General features: G+C 47.4%; 1 protein-coding gene across 2 annotated transcripts in view; it reads right to left on the reverse strand.

Moving 5' to 3' along the window:
• The window catches only part of LEO1 (LEO1 homolog, Paf1/RNA polymerase II complex component), a 95,681-nt gene that overhangs the window by 56,165 nt on the left and 17,584 nt on the right, over positions 1-21,932 (reverse strand). For both annotated transcript variants that reach the window (XM_030189372.1, XM_030189367.1), the window contains one exon: positions 10,330-10,424. In XM_030189372.1, the coding sequence (XP_030045232.1) occupies positions 10,330-10,424 (95 nt within the window). The remainder of the gene's footprint in view (positions 1-10,329; positions 10,425-21,932) is intronic.

Consider the following 21,932-nt stretch of genomic DNA (forward strand, 5'->3'; position numbering starts at 1 on the left):
AACACATCGGAGGCCATACGGCGGCGTTTTGCTGAATTTTATCAGGAGTTGTACGCCAGGGAGATTAACCCGTCTGTGGAAGCCATTACAGAATACTTAGCTGAGAGTGACCTTGCCTCTTTGACAGCTCAACAAAGAGCAACTTTGGAGGAACCTGTCTCCCCGGTTGAAATTCAGAGAGCAATTCAGCATTTGCCATCCTGTAAATCCCCGGGGTTGGATGGCCTCCCGAACGAATTTTATAAGAAATTTGCCCCCGAGTTAGCACCACTATTAGCCGAGTTGTTTAACCAAATTGGAAAGGGGGAGTCGCTTCCCCCCTCTATGCTGGAGGCATGGATAGCTGTGCTACCTAAGCCTAATAAAGACCATGTGGAATGTGGATCGTATCGCCCTATCTCAGTCTTGAATGCTGATGCCAAAATATTAGCTAAGGTGTTGGCTAATAGGTTGGGGCCTCTACTCCCAGCAATAATACATCCTGATCAGGTGGGCTTTGTTTCACACAGAAAGGCAACAGACAATACGCGGAGAGTACTCGACATCATGTATTTAGCTAAAAAACTAGATAGGCCTCTGTGTCTCCTGAGTCTGGACGCTGAAAAAGCTTTCGATAGGGTGCATTGGCCCTACATGTATAAAGTGTTGGAGACATTTGGGATAGGGCCGCAGTTTCGAGGGTGGATACAAGCGTTTTATAGCTCACCCAAAGCTTGTATTAGAGTGAATGGAGGTAACTCTGATATGTTTGCTCTACATAGGGGCACCAGGCAGGGGTGCCCTCTCTCTCCGCTGTTGTTCGCCATGGTAATGGAACCTTTTGCTTCAAGGGTTCGAGCTAACCCAGGGTTCACTGGCATAACCATAGGGGGGAGAGAGCATAAGCTGTCCTTATTCGCAGATGATGTGCTGTTGTTTGTCCCTAGACCACTAACTACCTTCCCTGAGCTCTTGAGAGACATTGAAGAGTATTCTGCAGTTTCAGGGTTTAAAGTAAACATGTCAAAAACGGAAGCCTTAAATGTGACTCTCCCTGCAGGAATTGTGGATGAAGCCAAATCTCTGTATGCTTTTAGGTGGGCCCCTCAGAGTCTTCGGTACCTGGGAGTGAATATCACTGCTCAACTTTCGGAGCTCTTCACTGCAAATTATAAGGGTCTTTCCCGGGTACTTGCTGAGGATATGGAGAGCTGGGGAGATATTGGACTTTCCTGGTTTGGACGTATAGCCGCCATTAAGATGAATATCCTGCCGCGCCTGCTGTATCTGTTCCAGGCCCTCCCAATAGAGATGCCCCGCAAATTTTTAGCTGCACTGCAAGACCGTATTGTGCGGTTCATTTGGGCGGGTAAACGCCCTAGGCTGGCCAGAGCTTTTCTGTATCAGGAGAAAAACAGGGGAGGACTTGGGGTCCCCAACTTGGCTCGGTACCATCGGGCAGTGCAGGCACGTGCGGCGGTGGAATGGTATCAGGATTACCCAGATAGGCAGTGGGTGCATATAGAGCAGTCTACAGTGGGTGCACGGCCCTTGAAAGCGCTTATGTGGATGCCGAGCACTCTTAGGTCTCTGGGGGAGGGTTTGTGTCCTTCTGTATATGTCACCTTTGCCAACTGGGATGGTCTGTTTCCAAAACGTCAATGTACACTGTCTCGTCTGTCCTCGATAGCACATAATCCTTTGTTTTACCCGGGAACTGAAATAGGACCATTTACAAGGTGGTACGAGGGGGGTTTGCAGACATGGGGTCAATTATTTGAAGGGGAGTCCCTTATGCCATACCAGAGGGCCCGTGAACAGTTCCCGGTAGTGGGGTCTGACGAATATGCATATCTCCAATTGACACATTTCCTTAAGACTCGGGCAGTTCAGGAGGTGATACAGAGGGAGCACTCAACTTTAGAAAAAATTTGTGAGGGACAGATCATGGCAGGTGGGTTGATATCCCGACTGCACCACACTCTCAATCAGTCTATACCCAGTCATACCATACATAGGAAGAGCTGGCAGAGAGAGCTGGGTATAGAAATAGAGGAGGTGGCATGGGAGAGAATGGAGCGGGCTGCGGCGGGGGTGTCGTCTCATGTACCTTTCAAAGAAAATGCTATCAAAGTTCTGTTTAGGTGGTATATGTCACCGGAACGCCTTCAGCGCATTTACCCTGCTCTGTCGGGCTTGTGCTGGAGGGGTTGTGGTATCAAGGGAACCATGGGTCATATCTGGTGGCATTGCAGGAAGATTAGAGCCTTTTGGAAAATGGTCCGAAGTAGGCTGCAGATTTGGCTGGGTCGGATGATTCCCTGGCATCCAACCATTTTCCTTTTTTCGGCAAAAGTGGTGGGACTTTCTCCCACCCAACAGGCTCTTTTGCGCTATGCCACGTGTGCAGCTAGAATTGTAATAGCAGCCACTTGGAAACTACCAGTGGTCCCATCACTGGATAGATGGCTCCGAAAGATGGGGTATGTTTGCGAGATGGAGCGGCTCATGGCTGAAAGACGAAGCCTAACGCCTAAGTGGCGCTCAATATGGGATGCTTACCTCCGCTATACTCATAAATGAAGTAGGCAGGAGAATTAAAGATGCAAGTCCGGAATGGGAGGGAGGGGGGAATGAGGGGGGAAGGGGCTTGGGACCTGTTATCCTTTGAGAAAAGTTTCATAAAACTTGAAGTCAATATGGCATCGCTGTTCAGGTCTATCAGTTTTTTAGTAGCCGGGACCGGGAATATGGACTTAGCACTGCGTTGTTAACTGCATAATGTATTTTCCACTATGTTCTCACTGATTTCTGTTCAGTAGTATGTATCAGGACTCGAGGATTATCTTGTTATACTTTATTGGATTGCGATATTGTCTATTAATAAAGACTTCATACAAATTTAAAAAAAAAAATTGTTAAATCACAAGAGGATTGTGAAAAATTACAAGAGGACCTTAAGAGATTGGGAGTCTAAATGGCAGATGATGTTTAATGTGAGCAAGTGCAAAGTGATCCATGTGGGAAAGAGGAACTCAAATTATAGCTAGGTAATGCAAGGTTTCACATTAGGAGTCACCGACCAAAAAAGGGATCTAGGCATCGTCGATGATACGTTGAAATCCTCTGCTCAGTGTGCTGCGGCGGCTAAGAAAGCAAATAGAATGTTAGGTATTATTAGGAAAGGAATGGAAAACAAAAACGAGGATGTTATAATGTCTTTCTATCGCTCCAAAGTGCGACTGCACCTCGAATATTGTATTCAATTCTGATCGCCGCATCTTAAAAAAAGATATAGTGGATTTAGAAAAGGTACAGATAAGGGTGACGAAAATGATAAAGGGGATGGGACGACTTCCCTATGAGGAAAGGCTGAAGTGGCTAGGGCTCTTCAGCATGGAGAAAAGACAGCTATGGGGAGATATGATAGAGGCCTATAAAATAATGAGTGGAGTGGAACGGGTAGATGTGAATCGTTTGTTTACTCTTTCCAAAAATACTAGGACTAGTGGGCATGCGATGAAGCTACAAAGTAGTAAATTTAAAACGAATCAGAGAAAATCTTTCTTCACTCAACTTGTAATTAAACTCTGGAATTCGTTGCCAGAGAATGTGGTAAAGGCGGTTAGCTTAGCGGGGTTTAAAAAAGGTTTAGACGGCTTCCTAAAGGAAAAGTCCATAGACCATTATTAAAATGACTTATTTCTGGGATAAGCAGCATAAAATGTATTGAACGTTTTTGGGATCTTGCCAGGTATTTGTGATCTGGAATGGCTACTGTTGGAAACAGGATGCTGGGCTTGATGGACCTTTGATCTGTCCCAGTGTGGCAATACTTATGTACTTAACTAATAGCAAATGGTTATCAGTAACCATAGGATTTCTGTTACAGTGTTGCTGAATATCACTGTTCACACAGTCAACAGGAAAATGCTGGACTGGGAAGGTAAAATTATGTATCATACCTGATAATTTTCTTTCCATTAATCATAGCTGATCAATCCATAGACTGGTGGGTTGTGTCCATCTACCAGCAGGTGGAGATAGAGAGCAATCCTTTTGCCTCCCTATATGTGGTCATGTGCTGCCGGAAACTCCTCAGTATGTCGATATCCAAGCTCCATCCGCAGGACTCAGCACTTAGAGAATTACACCCACAAAGGGACACTCTGCCCAGCTCACCACCGCCGAAACGGGGGAGGGGAATTAACCCAGCTCATCCCCACACAAGTGGGGGAGGGGAATCCGTCCAGCTCATCCCCGCAGAGTGGGGGAGGGACACCACACCCACCGATGCGGGGGGATCTGGCTTATCCTGCAACCGCAACCGCGGGAGAAGCTGACTGACCCTAACACCGCCGAAGCGGGAGGGGTACAAAGCTGCCCTACTGCCGCACGAAGCGGGAGGGAGCGCTGGCAGAATTTATGTCTCAATCCAGCCCCGTAAAACGGAGGGGAGAGGAATGCAGCAGCTCACTGTAACACAAATTCGTCTCAACTCTTGAAGAATCCATTGAAAAACTTGAACACGAAGTCCTCCTGAACAGGAACTGAAGACTAAACTTGAACCTGAAATGCAACCAGAATATAAACAATACAGATATCTGGGAGGGGCTATGATTAATGGAAAGAAAATTATCAGGTATGATACATAATTTTACCTTCCATATCATCATGCTGATCAATCCATAGACTGGTGGGATGTACCGAAGCAGTACTCACCCAGGGCGGGACATTGAAATCCCTGACCACAACACTGAAGCTCCAAACCGGGCCTCCGCCCGAGCAGCCACAGCCAAGCGGTAATGCCTGGAGAAGGTATGGGCCGATGCCCAAGTTGCCGCCTTGCAAATCTCTTCCAAGGAGACGAACCCGGCCTCTGCCATCGAGGCCACCTGAGCTCTAGTGGAGTGAGCCTTCAGCTGGATAGGCGGCATCTTCCCCGCGGCCACATAAGCCGCTGCAATGGCTTCCTTGACCCATCTTGCCACTGTAGGCTTAGAAGCCTGCAGACCCTTACGAGGACCTGCAAACAGGACAAACAGATGATCCGATTTCCGGAAATCATTGGTCACTTCCAAGTATCTGATGATGACTCGTCTCACATCCAGATATTTGAGAGCAGAGTATTCCTCTGGGTAGTCCTCCCTACGAAAGGAAGGGAGACAGAGCTGCTGATTCACATGGAAGCAAGAAACAATCTTGGGCAGGAAGGAAGGCACTGTGCGAATAGTCACTCCTGCCTCAGTGAACTGCTGAAAAGGCTCTCGACATGAGAGTGCCTGGAGCTCGGAAACTCTTCTGGCTGAAGTGATAGCCACCAAAAAGACTGCTTTCAACGTCAGGTCTTTCAGAGATGCCCTAGACAAGGGTTCAAAAGGCGGCTTCTGCAAGGCTCTTAGCACCAGGTTGAGATTCCACGCAGGCACCACTGAGTGCAGAGGAGGGCGCAGGTGATTAACTCCCTTGAGAAAGCGCACCACATCTGGCTGCGAAGCCAGGGAAGCACCCTTCAGGCGGCCCCTGAAGCAAGCCAGAGCCGCTACCTGGACTTTAAGGGAACTGAGCGACAGGCCTTTCTCCAGACCTTCTTGCAGGCATGCCAACACTGAAGAAATTGGAGCAGTGAAGGGAGAAAGTGAGCCTGCTTCACACCACGCTGCAAAGGTACGCCAAACCCTGGCGTAAGCAGTAGAAGTAGAGCGCTTCCTCGCTCTCAGCATAGTGGCGATGACCTTGTCTGAGAAGCCCTTCTTTCTCAGACACTGCCGCTCAATAGCCAGGCCGTAAGACCAAAGGGGGAGGGATCCTCCATCACCACGGGACCCTGATGTAACAGGCCCTGCTCCACTGGCAGCCGCAGAGGATCGTCGACTGAGAGCCTGATCAAGTCCGCATACCAGGGACGTCTGGGCCAGTCCGGACCCACCAGGATTATCCGGCCCGGATGCTTTGCCACCCGGTCTAGCACCCTGCCCAACATGGGCCAGGGCGGGAACACATAGAGAAGCTCTTGTGTCGGCCACTGTTGGAGAAAAGAGCATCTACTCCCAGGGATCGAGGGTCCCGTCCTCTGCTGAAAAAGCGCGGCACTTGGCAATTGGCCGATGACGCCATCAGATCTAGACTCGGCTGGCCCCAGCGCTTCGTGATGTCCAAGAACGCCTGAGCAGATAGCTGCCACTCTCCGGGCTCCAAGATATGGCGACTGAGAAAGTCCGCCTTGACATTCATGACTCCGGCAATGTGGGCCGCTGACAGCTGTTCCAGGTTCGCTTCCGCCCACTGGCATAAATTCATGGCCTCCTTGGCTAGAGGGGCGCTCTTGGTACCTCCCTGGCGGTTGACATAGGCCACAGCCGTGGCATTGTCCGACAGGACCCGTACTGGCTTCAACGCCAGTACCGGGATGAACTCCAAAAGCGCCAACCGAATGGCTCTGAGTTCCAGGAGGTTGATAGACCACTTTGCCTCTGCAGGAGACCAGAGCCCCTGCGCTGTCCTTCCCAAGCAGTGGGCTCCCCAACCCGACAAAGAGGCGTCTGTCGTGACGACAATCCACTCTGGGGTCACCAGAGGCATTCCTGCAGACAACTTGTCTGTCTGCATCCACCAGCTCAGCGCCTTGCGCACTGCTGGGTCCAAAGGAAGGCGCACAGCATAATCCTCCGACATCGGAGTCCAGCGCTGCAGCAGAGAGAGTTGTAGTGGTCTCATATGAGCCCTGGCCCAGGGCACTACTTCCATCGTGGACGTCATAGCCCAACAGCTGCACATAGTCCCAAGCCCGAAGAGGAGAGGCTACTAGGAACTGGTCCACCTGAGCCTGAAGTTTGACAATCCGATTGTCTGGCAGGAACACTCTGCCCACTTGGGTGTCGAATCGAACTCCCAGATACTCCAGGGACTGAGTCGGGCGCAGCTGGCTCTTCTCCCAGTTGATGATCCACCCCAGGGAGCTCAAAAGAGCAACCACCCGGTCCACAGCTTTGCCGCACTCTGCATAAGAGGGGGCTCGGATCAACCAGTCGTCCAGATAAGGATGGACTTGTACTCCTTCCTTTCGCAGGAAGGCCGCGATGACCACCATTACTTTGGAGAAGGTCCGCGGAGCAGTAGCCAACCCGAAAGGGAGGGCTCTGAACTGGAAGTGTCGGCCCAGGACTGCAAAACGCAGAAAGCGTTGAGGAGGAGGCCAGATGGGAATATGCAGGTACGCTTCCTTGATGTCCAAGGAAGCCAAGAACTCTCCTGCCTTCACTGCCGCTATAACAGAGCGGAGAGTCTCCATGCGAAAGTGCCGCACTTTCAAGGCCCGATTGACCCCTTTGAGGTCGAGGATAGGCCGTACAGAACCTCCTTCTTTGGTACCACAAAGTAAATGGAGTAACGTCCCTTGCCAATCTGATTTTCTGGCACCGGAACGACCGCACCCAGGCGTATCAGGTTGTCCAAGGTCTGCTGCACTGCCACAGCTTTGACCGGAGACTTGCAGGGAGAGAGTACAAACCCGTCTCTTAAGGGTCGGCAGAACTCTAACTTGTAGCCGTCTCTGATGACTTCCAGCACCCAAGCGTCTGAAGTTACTCTGGTCCACTCGCCCAAAAACGAGGACAGGCGTCCTCCAATCTGCACTGGGCCATGGACCAGGACCCCGTCATTGGGTACGAGACCCTGGGGGAGGACCGGAGGGCGTACCTCCGGGACGGCGGTCTCTGCGAAAGGAATGCTGCCTGGGGGAGAAGTTCCTTTTGAAGGAAGAGGGGGCAGAGGAGCCCGACTTGCCCGGGCGGTACCGACGGGCTTCCTGAAACCGTCCTCTGGAGATACCGGGGCGAGCACTAGCCCGAGCCCTGACCTCTGGTAACCTCTTGCCCTTAGATGTGCCGAGATCGGTCACGATTTTGTCCAGCTCGACCCCAAAGAGCAGCTTGCCTTTAAAAAGCAACTTAGCCAGGCGGGACTTAGAGGCGTGGTCCGCAGACCAATGTTTCAGCCAAAGCCAGCGCCGCGCAGAGACTGTCTGAGCCATGCCTTTAGCCGAGGCTCTCAAGACATCATACAGTAAGTCTGCCAAATAAGCCAAGCCCGATTCCAGGGCCGGCCAGTCAGCCCTCAAGGAAGGATCCGAGGGGGAAGCCCGCTGCACCATCGTCAGGCACGCCCTGGCCACATAGGAGCCGCAAACTGAGGCCTGCAAACTTAAGGCAGCCGCCTCGAAGGACGACCTTAAAGCCGCTTCCAATCTTCTGTCTTGGGCGTCCTTTAGTGCCGTGCCACCTTCCACTGGCAACGCCGTTTTCTTAGTCACCGCAGTGATTAAAGAATCCACGGTAGGCCAAATAAAGGCCTCACGTTCACTTTCAGGCAAAGGATAGAGGCGGGACATAGCCCTAGCCACTTTGAGGCTCGCTTCCGGGACATCCCACTGAGCCAAAATTAAGGTGTGCATGGCATCATGCACGTGGAAGGTTCTAGGCGGGCGCTTCGTCCCCAGCATAATGGCAGAGCCAACAAGGGCTGAGGGAGAGACGTCCTCTGGCGAGGAAATCTTCAAAATGCTCATGGCCTGCAGTAACAGGTTGGGCAAATCCTCTGAGCGAAAGATCCGCGCTGCAGAGGGGTCATCCGCTCCATCCGAGCGGGAATCCGTCTCCTCCAAGGAATCCCCAAAGGACCGTTGGGAGAACTCAGATACGCTGCCCTCATCTACATCAGAGGAAACAGCGTCCTCTAAGGCCTGGGAATCCACCCGAGGGCGTTTACTTCCGGGGGCCTCAACCCCGTTATCGGACAAGGGAGAAGGGGCAGCGTTTTGCATAAGGAAGGCCTGATGCAGCAGCAAAATAAACTCGGGGGAGAAACCCCCCAGACTGTGAATTTCAGCAGCCTGGGCCACAGCCCTAGACGCACCCTCAACCGGCGCTCGCAAGAGCGGGGGAGCAACATGCTGCGCATCCAAGATGGCGTCCGGTGCGACACTCCGCGAAGGAGCCGCGCGGGAAGAACGGCGCTTAACTTTAGCCGCTTTTTTGCCGTCGCCCAAATCAAGGGCGGCCATGGCATGAACGTCTCCCAGCTCAAGGGCGGCCCAAGAAGAAGCCGTCCGAGCAGAGTGGCCGGCCAAGATGGCGGAGGCGAGCAGCGGGGGATGGGCGTTTATGGCGGGAAAAACCGCCGCGCCGGAGGAAGACCCGGGACACTGACCGGCCTCCAAACTGACACCCACCAAGGGCGAATCAGACTTTAAAACCCCCGCATCCCCGCTAGAAGCGCACACGCGGTCCGGGGAGCGATTCTTCGCGCCCTCGCCCTCCGACGCCATAGGCCACGTGGAGATCAATCGGGGAACCTCCTGCCCGCTATAAAAAGGTAAAAATTACCTGCTTCTCGCTCCGAGCTGTCACGACCTGGTGTCCCAGTGAGTAGCTGCAATAAACGTTTAAATAAATGTCGAAATTGCAAGTTTACAGTCAAAAGGACCTGATACTACTTCCCTTTGGAAAGGAGCTGTTTCTTTTTAAATATGCGGGCCAGCAGAGGAATGTGGGTGCTTCTATACCCTTCTCTGCCTGGAATAGATTTCCTGAGCCGGTACATCAAGCTCCATCTCTGGACGTCTTCAAAGCTAGGCTAAAAGCCCACCTTTTTGATGCTGCTTTTAACTCCTAACCCTTACTCACTTGTTCAGTACCCATGTTTTATCATTCCTACCTTAGTAATTCCCTTATCTCTTATTTGTCCTGTTTGTCTATCATAATTAGACTGTAAGCTCTGTCGAGTAGGGATTGTCTCTACACATCCAATGTACAGTGCTGCGTACATCTAGTAGCATTATAGAAATGTTGAGTAGTAGTAGTAATGTACTATGCATCTTTATTGAAGTGGGGGCAAAGTATATACAATATTCTATTTAGAACTGGGAGGTAAATGGGGGTGAAAAAATGGAAATTATGCATAACATGTTGTCCTGTTAAAATATATGATATTCAGTTGCCTGTTACAATGTATTGTTTTACATCCTTTGCGAATAAAGATATTTAAAAATAATTCTATTTATTTCACATTTCTAGCCTGCCTATTAACTAGGTGGATTAAAATAAAATCCATATAATGTGTTTTCCCTCCTCCAGCCTAACCCTGCTCATCTTTCTGCACAGGTAAAAAAAAAAAATATATATATATATATACACACTGTGATTTTTACCTGCACTGAGGGGGAGAGGAAAGGGTGTGGTTTTAAAATACTGTTTTTACGTAGGAAAACATTAATTTCCCCAAATTAACTCTTACTTCAGGGCTACCCAAGTGCAAATTGAAGTGGCAGGATTCAGAGCTCTTTTTACTTACAAGAGGTTGGCCTGGTGTCGGCGGCTTATCCTCCCCATCACTCCCCGATGAGATATCATCTGCATCTCCAAACAGATCTGCAGCATCCTTATGGTCTTAAAGGGTAAACAAAAATTTAAAGTTTAAATTTCTTATGACTGCAACTTCTGATAGAGATTAAATCCAAGCAAAATAAAGGAACAACCACCACAAATCCATGATCAATTAGTCATGTGGCATTACAATATCTACTTACAAAACTGGCAGTTAATTTAAATGAATCTATACTCCTCTCCTATGAATTCTTGAACTGACCCTCAAATAAACAAATTATTTTTAGTTAGGGTGAGGTCATGGTGAAAGATGTGATGTATCAGTCTGGATTTTCTTGCCCACCCCACCAGTAGGGACCTCCTCTCCTCTCCTATTATAGACTAATTAGATATTTTCAGTTTTCTTGTCCTTGGAAATGACCGACTTCATACTTGTAATTATGGTTCACCACATTTGTGTCAAACTTTGATTTGTAATAATTTCTAAATGCATAAAAATAAACCCCACACAAGAATAGAATAGAAATGGTTCATCAATAAACTAGAAAGCATATAGAAGGTGCCACATCAATTAAAATTGTATTACTCATGTACTTAAAGGATCTCCCACTTTTTTTTTTAAATTTAAAAATTCAGATGAAGTCAGCACAGGTGTCTATATCACCACTTTATAAAAACAGGAGAGCCTGGCCTGCTCAGTGACAAAAACCCCCACTGCAATACCAAAAATCCATTAAAAAATACACCTCCCAGGTTCAAGAGGGGCTCGATAGTGAAGAACCAATGACCTCTTCTGGAATGCAATTATCTCTGCATCATTCCCACAAATTAGATTAGCGGTGATACAGTCACTGCCCAACATGGTGTGGCTGAGCTACGGAACAGATCATGTTTGCCAGTTTGGGGCAAGAGGCTGTACCTAACATTTTAGAAACTTAAGGAGTCTCTTACAAAGGTGCAGTAGTGCTTCTAGCATGCGCTAAATGCTGGAGACACGCATAGGAATATATATTTAGCGCATGCTTATTTTCAGCGTGTGCTAAAAAACAATAGTGTTCCTTTATAAAAAATCCGTTTAGCCAAAAAGCATCTTTTTATGAATGCACTTTTACTTAACTCTGTTATTAGCTATTTGTTTGTTAGGTGTGGTTATATTATTGAAAATGATTTTATCGTGACCGATTTATGCATTGATATTGGATTTGCATTGTTTTTCCTTTGTAATTTGCTTTGGAGCTTATCTAGCACACATCAGTAACTCCAGCTATAAGATGGAATAAACAAAGTTTTAAGAAAGGTATTATAAAAATGGCATTTTCGATGTCTCCTAATACTGAAAATACAGTTGTATCTCTTCAAAATGGAGAAATTAGACTTTACCTGTTAATTTGTTTTCCTTTAGTCCCTCCAGACTGGCCTAGATGGATGGGTTATGTCAGGGGTGTGCTGGTAAATTTTTAACAACAGGCTCTTTCTCCGGACATAGCCAGCTTTGCAGTTGGAAGGGCCAGGGGTGGCCGGGGGGGGGGGGGGGGGGGGGGGGGGGTTGGGGGAGCCTCCCTCCCTTTGTGCAGGCACGCTAGACATACCTTTGCTGGCAGCCAATAAATGGACTGCCACCACTCCCAATGTCTTGCTCTGAGCAGCATGCTGGAACTTCTCTCACATGCTCGAGAAGTCCCAGCCTGCTGTCCAGAGCTGGAAACAAGGAGCGGGGAGCAGCAGTAGTCTATTTAATTGGCTGGCAGGGCTCAGCATCCCCACCAGCAAAGTAAAAGATAATTCAGCAGGGGGCCCAAGCCCACATTTTGGAAGCCAGTTGTTAAAGTAGCCATGGAGGGCCCTACTTTAACAACCAGCTCCCAAACTTCTTAAAATCTTAACAACCGGCTCTTGCGAGCCTGTGAGAGCCTGCTCCAGCACACCACTGGGTTATGTACTCCTACCAGCAGGTGGGTGGAGACTGAGAACTACACAATTCAGGTGGAGCCTATAAGTTAGCTGTGCAGTCCCTCCCAGAGTCAGTATGAATGTAACAAGCAGAAAAAACAAACAGATTAAGAACCAACAAATCTCTCCTAACCCAATTGCTTAAAAATTTTTTTTTTTTAAACACGCAATGTGCAGGAACACTGCGTTGCAAAGGAAGCAGATGTCTCAAATAGCAAGAGTGGTCACAGAGAACCCACTGCCGAAAACAACTCTACAACGCTCTTTGTGATGCAATATGTCACTTATATACTGCTAACTCCCACCACATGGTGGTTTAAAGCAGTTAACAAAAATTAAAACCTTATAAAAAGCAGATTAAGCTTAACATTTTCTAAACAGATATGTTTTAACATCTTTCCGAAAACAGCTATAATAGGAAAAGACAGCATGTAAAATTCCAGGTAATGAAAGCTAAAACTCTACTGCTTAAAAACCAAAAGAATTTTCTAAACTTTTCTTGTACTCAATTCCCACAAAAGAAGGAAAATGTAGGAGAAAAGGATCTCTAGACATTGAAGACCTCTTGAAAAGAGGAAAAGCAAATCAAATTTAACAAGGAAGCTAGCAATCATCAATTGAACATCTTAAATATAAAACAAGTTTAAAATAAATTTGAGCATGTACAGGGAGCCAATGTAGAGAAATCAAAGCTGGAGTTATCCTATCAAACTTTTTCAAATGAAAAATAAGTTTAGCAGCCGTATTTTGGAGGATCTGAAGCCTGGTATGCAATTTAACTGTAACAGTTAAATTATTATAGTAGTCTAGATGGGATAATGCAAATGCTTGGACCAGAATTGACAAAATGCTTTTATCAAAACGACGAACATTACAAACAATGTCTTAATAGTGTAGTAGTTCACTTGAGGCTCAAAAGATAATGTAGAGTCCAATATGAAACCCAACACCTTAGATATTCGCTCGACCTTTAAAGAAAAGTCCTTAGAAATCATAAGTGTGTCTGGAATGGAAGTAGTAACAGTATCTATCCAAAGTAATTTGGTCTTATCCTTGTTTAATTTAAATCCATGAATTGAACTATATAACGTTCAATCCTGGAAATACAAGAAACAATATTGGACATTGTAGTAGGATAACCATCAACCATAGGAACCAATACCAACATGTCATCTGCATATGAATAAAACTTTACTTTCAGAGACGAAAAGCCTGAGTAAAAACAAGCCATATAGATATTAAACAAGAGGAGCGATAGTGGTGAGCCCTGTGGAACTCCAAAGCTGGAGTCCAAGAAGGCTTCATTCATCTTCACTATATAAAATCTATTAAATTAAAATTCTGAAAACCAAGATAAAACATTATCGAAAAATTATTTCTTACCTGATAATTTTCTTTCCTTTAGTCTCAGCAGAAGAATCTAGAGACTTGTGGGTTTTAAGCATCTACCAGCAAATGGAGATAGAGAGCGCTGAACTGAACTATTATAGGTTGGAATGATCCTTGGTCAGTCAGTATTTCTCATAACAAAGCAGAAGACAATTATAACATTTCTCCTTCCCCACAGGTAAAAGTGATAAAGTTAACCAATTACAAAAGTCCATCTAAAATATAAAAATGCAGATCCACACATCGGATATGTTGCCCATCTGTGGTAATCTATCTTTTAAGCCGGGGATGAATAATAGGACATTTCATGTCTGGGGGCACTTGGGTATCAGTCGTCTGGAACATCTGTTAAATGAGCAAGGGAGGCTGTTAAATCTGGGAGCTTTAGGTATTGGTTATGATATGAACAACATTTTTGCCTATCAACAAATAGCACACTATGTGTGGTCCTTAGATTTGGAGGCTTTGAGAGACAGGCATTGTCATCGGATGAGACAATTTTTGGACCGAGAGGGCACGGATCGACATTCAGTCTCGAAGTTGTATAAGATATTGGGGAAATTGCCACTTAAGAAGGACAGAGAGTTAATTAGAATGAGGTGGGCTAAAGACTTAGCCAGGCCGGGGCTATCCTTGGATTTTGATACACTGATTTCTCGGATTCCAGAGATGACTGGTAACGCGGGCCTCCGTGAATGTCAATACCGAATTCTTCATAGAGCGTATCTCACAAAAACTCAGCTTTTTCAGATAGGAGCGGTGGAAAACCCGTTGTGTGAAAAGTGTGGGAGATTGCCAGGCTCTCTGTTCCACTGTTTGTGGGAATGCTTTCAGGTACAGCGTTTTTGGATTGCTGTTTTGAAGTATCTGTCATCTTTGCTGGGCTCTAGGATTGTATGTTGTCCGATGGGTGTACTGCTGGATAGACACGAGGTTTTTGTCTTGAGCACATCTGGGAGACACCTGGTCCGTAAGGCTTGTTTGGTTGGCAAGAGGTTGCTACTCTGTCAATGGATGGGCAATACTCTCCCGGACTTCTGGCACTGGAGAAATAGATTTCATGAGCTGATGCTTTGTGAATGCCGGGGAGTAAGAGGCTCCTCTAGGAGGAGAAAGACTTTCTTGGACATTTGGGGCCCATACATTCAGTCGCTGCATACAAGAGGTAGAAGTCTGGTATTAAATTCCCTGTGACTTTGTCGGCAGAGGGCATGGGTTATAGATAGGCTGGTTCTGGAAGATACCTTAGGGGGGGGGTTGGCAGGGGAGGAAGGAAGAGGGGGTAGGTATAGTATTGGGGGGGCAATTTATGGGAGTGGGACAGATAGTGGCACCATATGGATGCAATGTGATTCTCCTGCTATGTGGGTGTTAATTGGTTGGCTGGCAGAGCTATAGTATTGCAGAGCAATGAAATAAAACACCAAGACTACAGAATGTCACCGGTAGTTCATATTTTATTTTTACATTTTGTTGCATAATGTTCAGGTTGTTATTTGATACATTTCAAAGTTAATATGCAGATTTATTGATAATAGTTCTGTACAGCGCTTTAGCATATATATGTCACTGTTACTTAATATAGTAAAACGGAAAGGGGGGGGAGGGGAGAAATACGAAGAAAAGTTGATGATAGCAGTTTAACTGTATTAGTACAGGTTTGAAATGTTTCTTACCAAAGTATACCGATTGACTTGGAATTGTTTTATATCTGCATTCATCAATAAAAAAATTATTAAACAAAAAAAAAATGCAACAAGTTCCAACAGAAAGAACTGATAGGAACCATAAGAAAAACGGTGGGCCTCTGGATTCATCTGCTGCAACTAAAGAGAAGAAAATGATCAAGTAAGGTAATTTTTCTGTTCCTTAGCATCAGGAGCAGATGAATCCAGAGACTTGTAGTAAAGCAGTCCTGAAATATGGTGGAAACCTGAAGCTCCCGCAGATGGCATAGATACTCCAAAAATGCATCCGACCAGGCAAAGACATCCAAACATTAGTGTCTGGAGAAGATATGCAAGGAAGACCATGTTGCCACCCTACATATTTCCTCCAGGGAGAACAGACGGGCTTTCGCCCAGGAAGTCATGACAGATAGGGTAGAAGGTGCCCAGAATCCGGTGGGAAGTGATTTACTCACTAGTAAACATGCAGACACGATAGCTTCCTTGACCTAGTGAGCTGGAATGGATTTGGAAGCCGCATTACTTTTCTGAGGTCTCGAGCAAAGCACGAACAGATGATCTGACCAACAGAACCCATTGGTCACTTCTAAATAGTATAGGAGTACATGGTGAATGTCAAGCAAGTGGAAAGAAACAAAAGTTGATCGAGATGAAAGGCAGAAACCACCTTAGGAAGAAAAGACAGGATTGTGCGTCCCATCACCCCTTCAGAAGAAATCCGGAGGATCTTGACAGGACAAAGTCTAGAGTTCCGAAACCCTGCTTGGATCCAGACCTGGATCTCTGATTAAAACAAGGCTGCCCCAGACGATAGCACATGGTATCTCTAACACAAGGGCGAGCCTGACTCGACCGGAAAGAATGTCTCGACATTTCTTCAAGAAGACATTAAGTCTGAGTCACCCAGATCTTTCACCAACTTCGCTAAATTCTCACCAAACAACAGTCTGCCTTAAAAAGGGGCTTAACCAGCCACTGTTTGAAGCTGTATCTGCTGCCCAGTGGCACAACCACAGCAAATGACAGGCTGTGACCGCCAAAGACATCTGCTTGGTCGACGCCCAAATCAAGTCATACAAGGAATCTGCCAAATATGCCACCCCATCTCCACCTCTGGCAATTCAGGAGGAGGTTAAGTGTCAGACTTCTAGAAGGAATCTAAAATCTGTTTCACCCAGCTAAGGCACGCCTAGCAGCATACAAACTGCAGATAGCCATCTGCACAGAGAAAGAAATTCTGAACTGGCAGAGGAAGGCTGCGCCGAATCCACCAGCTGAGGCTGAGTTTGGCTTGGAGGGTTCAAAAGAGATGGAGACAAACAGCTGAGAAGAAACCTCTGAAGTGGCCTGATGTGGAATGTGGCCCATGGAAGAATGTCCAAGATAGAGGCCATTGTGCCCAGAACTTGAACATATTCCCAGACCCCAGGACCTGGTAGGGAAAGTAGAACCTGACTTGGGTGTGAATCTTTTGCTGATGAGCAACAGGAAGAAATGTCTTCCTTAAGTCTATGTCAAATATCACTCCCACATACGCCAAGATTTGTGTTGGAAACAATCGACTCTTGGTGAAATTGAATAAATTAAACTCTGGAATTCGTTGCCAGAGAATGTGCTTAGCGGAATTTTAAAAAGGTTTGGACGGCTTCCTAAAGGAAAAGTCCATAGACCGCTATTAAATGGACTTGGGGAAAATCCACTATTTCTGGGATAAGCAGTATAAAATGTTTTGTACATTTTGGGGATCTTGCCGGGTATCTGTGACCTGGATTGGCCACTGTTGGAAAAAGGATGCTGGCTGGCATGGCTGCGCACTGGAGCTAATTAGTGTGGCTGAGAGCCAGAGCTAGATGGTGTAGTAGAATATGGCTGTTTGTACCATTGTACACTATTGATGGCAAGCTGCAGTGGGACTTGAACCAGCAACCTCTAGATCTCTGTGCTCACTGTAAGCTGGTTGCTTTAACCATTAAGCTATTCCTCTACACTGAAGTAGCGCAGTAATAATCTCTCGCTGTCCAATACAATGAAAAGGTGCAAATGTGAAATAGAAGCATTTAGAGACACCGACATACAACTAGTGATGCTGCTGATACAGTGCTGGATGGAGCTAGTATGTTATAGTTTTGGCCAGAGCCAGTGTGCAATACTAGAAAGCACAGCTGCTATGGAAAACCAATACAGCTAACCTTTAGCACTGTCACGTATTGTTTGCTGTTCCAGTCATGCCATGAACTGCTTGTCAAACCAAGCAATATGGGAGAATGAAACAAAATATGCCCCATTTGAAACAGAGCTGAGTTTCACAACTTCTAATATGATGCACAAACCAGCCTTGAACCTGTGACTTTCAGTCTGAAAACCAGCCACCTTCCAGAATAAAACTATTTTGCTGTAAACACTTTACCTGGAGAAAATGCCACCATGGCAGTGCTGAGATTCCATGGTTACCATGGAGAACAAAAGAGACATGGAAAGAATGAACTAGCCTAAGAAAATAACTAAATATGTAACATTTCTCACAGAAACATGAAGCCAACAGCTCTAAGCCTGACTCTAAACTAAACTCCTTTGTAAAGATGCTGAAAAAAGAAATACCTGTACTGCCAATATAAATAGAATTCTGGTAACAAAAAAAGCTCCACAAAGAAGTGAGGAAACCTTTCAGGGTGCTTAAGTAACTGCCATATGAGAAAACACTGAGGGGACTCAAAGCTCTTTAAATGAAAGGCATCTAAGAATATGAGAACACTAAATAGGCCCTTTCAGAGGACCTAACACATCTACTATAATAAAACGCACCCTGAACGTTCTGAGGACAAAGGTTCTGAACTCACAGCACAACGATAAAGGGTTCGTAACTTCATGGTGGTGAAGCCATCCCACTACGACTCTGTGCCTTGCCCTCACGTAAAACGTAATGATGTCAAAAAAACCCTTTAATAGTCTGCTCTGAGTTCAGAAACTTTGCAACAAGAACATTCAGGGAGCGTATGAAAATAGTAGAACTCAACCACACACACACTCACTCTCTCATCTAGCAGCTGTTCCTGCCCCCCCCCCCCCAGACACACACACTTACTCACTCTCATTTGGCCACACTTCCTCAACGCCCACACCCACAAAAAACACACACTCTCTCATCTGGCAGCGCTTCCTGGAATCCCTGCCCCCCCCCCCCCCCCCCCCCCCCCCACATACACTCACTCACTCATCTGGCAACCCCCCCCCCCCTCCAACACACACACACACACTCACTCTCTCATCTGGCAGTGCTTCCTGAACCCCACCACACACACACTCACTCACTCTCATGTGGAAACGCACAATTAACCCACCCTCACACACACACTCACTCACTCAACTGCCAGCGCTTCCAGTGTCTCACTTATGCACTTGCACACACTCCCATTCTCACATACACTCTCTCACAGACACACTCACACCCAGACTCTCTCTCTCTCAAACACACACACTCTCACTTTCACTCTCTCTCTCACACACACTCACTCTCACATACACTCTCCCAAACATACACACTCAGAGGACAACCTTGCTAGCGCCCGTTTCATTTGTGTCAGAAACGGGCCTTTTTTACTAGTAAGTACATAAGTATTGCCATACTGGGACAGACCAAAGGTCAATCAAGCCCAGCATCCTGTTTGCAACAGTGGCCAATCAAGGTCACAAATACCTGGCAAGATCCCAAAAAAGTACAAAACATTTTATACAGCTTATCCTAGAAATAGTGGATTTTCCCCCAAGTCCAATTTAATCATGGTCTATGGACTTTTCCTTTAGGAAGCCATCCAAACCTTTTTTTAAACCCTGCTAACTGCTTTTACCACATTCTCCGGCAACAAATTCCTGTTCTCCATCTATACCGATCTGCTCTCCTCCCTTTAAACCCTGCTAACTGCTTTTACCACATTCTCTGGCAACAAATTCCTGTTCTCCATCTATACCGATCTGCTCTCCTCCCGAGTGGACCTGCACCCCATCACTGGGAGGCCCGAGAAGGAGCCCCCTGACAAGCAGGGGGTCCAGCCGGACGCTTCTTGTTGTGAAAGAAAGAACGCTGCCCAAAACGAGGACGCTGAAAGGCTGCGTTGTACCGCCCCGGGCGATACCATCGCGTCTCTCTGAAACGTGACCTCGAGGTTCCCTGCCTGGAAGTAGACTTGGGTCTATCCTCCGGAAGACGCTGAGATTTGGAATCCCACAAATCTTTAACAATCTTTTCTAGGTCTTCCCCAAAAAGCAATTTCCCTCGGAAAGGCAATTTAATGAGCCGTTGCTTAGAGGCCATATTTGCGATCCAATGACGGAGCCACAGAAGACGCCGAGAGGAAACGGTCAAGGCCATGAGTTTGGCCGAAGCACGGACCAAATCATACAAGGCATCCACCAAGTACGCTAGCCCAATATCCATCAGCGACATCTGAGGAGTTCATGGCATATCAGACTCTGAAATCGAATCCATGACAGAATGTAGCCAACTGAGACAAGCTCTAACCGCATAAGAACTACAAACAGAAGCTTGCCACCTCAAAGGCACATTTTAAAGAGGTTTCTAGCCGTCTGTCTTGCATATCCTTAAGTGCCACACTACCTTCCACTGGAAGAGTAGTCTTCTTAGTGACTGCCGTCACCAGGGCATCCACCCTAGGTAGAGCAAACTGCTTTAAACAGTCTGCTGAAACCGGATACAGCCTGGCCATAGCCCTGGCTACTTTCAGTCCCCCATCCGGAACCGCCCACTGGGCCGAAATCAACTCTTCAATAGCTTAATGTACCGGAAAGGCCTTAGAAGGTCGTCTGGTACTAGCCATCTTGGAGTTGACAGCCTGAGAAGCCACAACCTCAGGGTCCTCTATATTCAAGGCTTCCAGCGCCTGAGAGACAAAGGAGGACAACTCCTCCTTATGGAAAATCCTCACGGCAGAAGAGTCCTCCGGTTGGTCAGTGAGGACACCATCCTCTACCCCCGTCTGCTCAGAGAGAGCCACCACAGAGGAAGCTGCAGGCGACTCTATGCAGGACCCCTCCTCAGACCCCAAAGAAAGCCTAGGCTTTTTAAGGGAGGAGAAATCCTCTGGGGAAAAACCCAAAATATCTTGGTTACCCCCAGACCCCCTGAGAGGATCAAAGGCCAAAGCTGTTGCAGCAGCGTGTGTGTGTGGGGGGGGGGGGGGGGGGGGGGCAAGGCCCTTTTCAACTAAAAAGCCTGATGGAGTAGCAAAATAAACTCTGGTGAAAACCCCTCCCCCGCAATGGAGGAGGTCGCAGCCATGGCACCTGCACCACCGCCCGCAGTGCCTGACGGGCCCCCCCCCCCCCCCCAACTCCCCTACCAGCGGAGAAGCTTTGCCCAAAACCGCTACCGGACCCGGCTCTGCGACAATCGCAAAATGGCGCGAGAATTGCCAGGCTCCGGCCAGGAAAGCACGCTCTCAGGGGGGGGGGGGCACCACTCCGTTGAGTCCCGCCAAATCAGCACACCCCGTGCTGCAAAGGCCAGCCGCTGCCATCGCCCACCCCCGAACAGGAACTCAACAGGACTTACCCCGGACCAGGAAAGCGCGGGAACTGACAGCTGAGACGAAGAAAAAAACTCTCTGACTCCACTTTGAGGCAGGCTCAGACAAGCAGGCAACCGAAAACAGGACTCGGACAGCAGTAACACAATCCTGCTCTCAGCACAAACACACTTCCTTGTGCTTCTCTGTTTCTCTTTTAAATAAATTCTATGGTTCTCTTTTTTTTTTTTTTTTAAGTGAGGAGGCAGAAACAAACAGGGAAGGAAAGGAACAGCAAAAGCCTGTTCAGAAGGAATTTGAAATGCAGCAGGGACCCAGCAACTGCGTATGCTGCCAAAGGGGACACCACCAGTCCGCCACCCCCGGCTCAAACTGGCCACCGGCCCAGGAGCACCCTCAGAGGCCTTGGGCCCAGGAGCTGGAGAAAAAGCCTGCCACCACCTGCTGAGATAGAGACATACTAACTGAGGAAGGAGCTGGCCATCTGGCATCACTGCCTTTAGTTTGTTTATCTCTATCTCAACCTGCTGGTAGGCGGACTTAACCCACTAGTTCCTGGATTCATCTGCTGCAAGTGACAAGGAAATCTCTGTTCCACTTTGTTTTTCTTTTCTTTTTATTATTTTTTAACAGGAACTAGAGCCAAACAAGGCACCCCCAAACTCAACTGAAACCCAGATATAAACTGGGCCAGGCGAAAAACCCCAAAGGCACACAGAACAAAGATGAGCCTCACCTCCCAAGCACAAGACAGCACCAGGGGCCAAGGCACAAATAGGACCTCCAGAAACAAAAAGGAACTCCTCAGGGCCTAGGAACCAGGAGGTGTGGGGAGGGACCCGGTCATCCAGGTTGGACACCCCCAGGGCACAATGTGACCCCCAGGGGCCACAGCCCCAACCAGCAGCCAAGGAGCCCCAGGAGAGAAGCAGAGAAATTAGGAGCCAGAATGAATTACAAACTTTGCTGACCTCAGTTACATTATTGTTGTTTTTTCCCCTAGG

The sequence above is a fragment of the Microcaecilia unicolor genome, chromosome 1 (genome assembly GCF_901765095.1).
Source record: "Microcaecilia unicolor chromosome 1, aMicUni1.1, whole genome shotgun sequence".
NCBI classification, from domain to species: domain Eukaryota; kingdom Metazoa; phylum Chordata; class Amphibia; order Gymnophiona; family Siphonopidae; genus Microcaecilia; species Microcaecilia unicolor.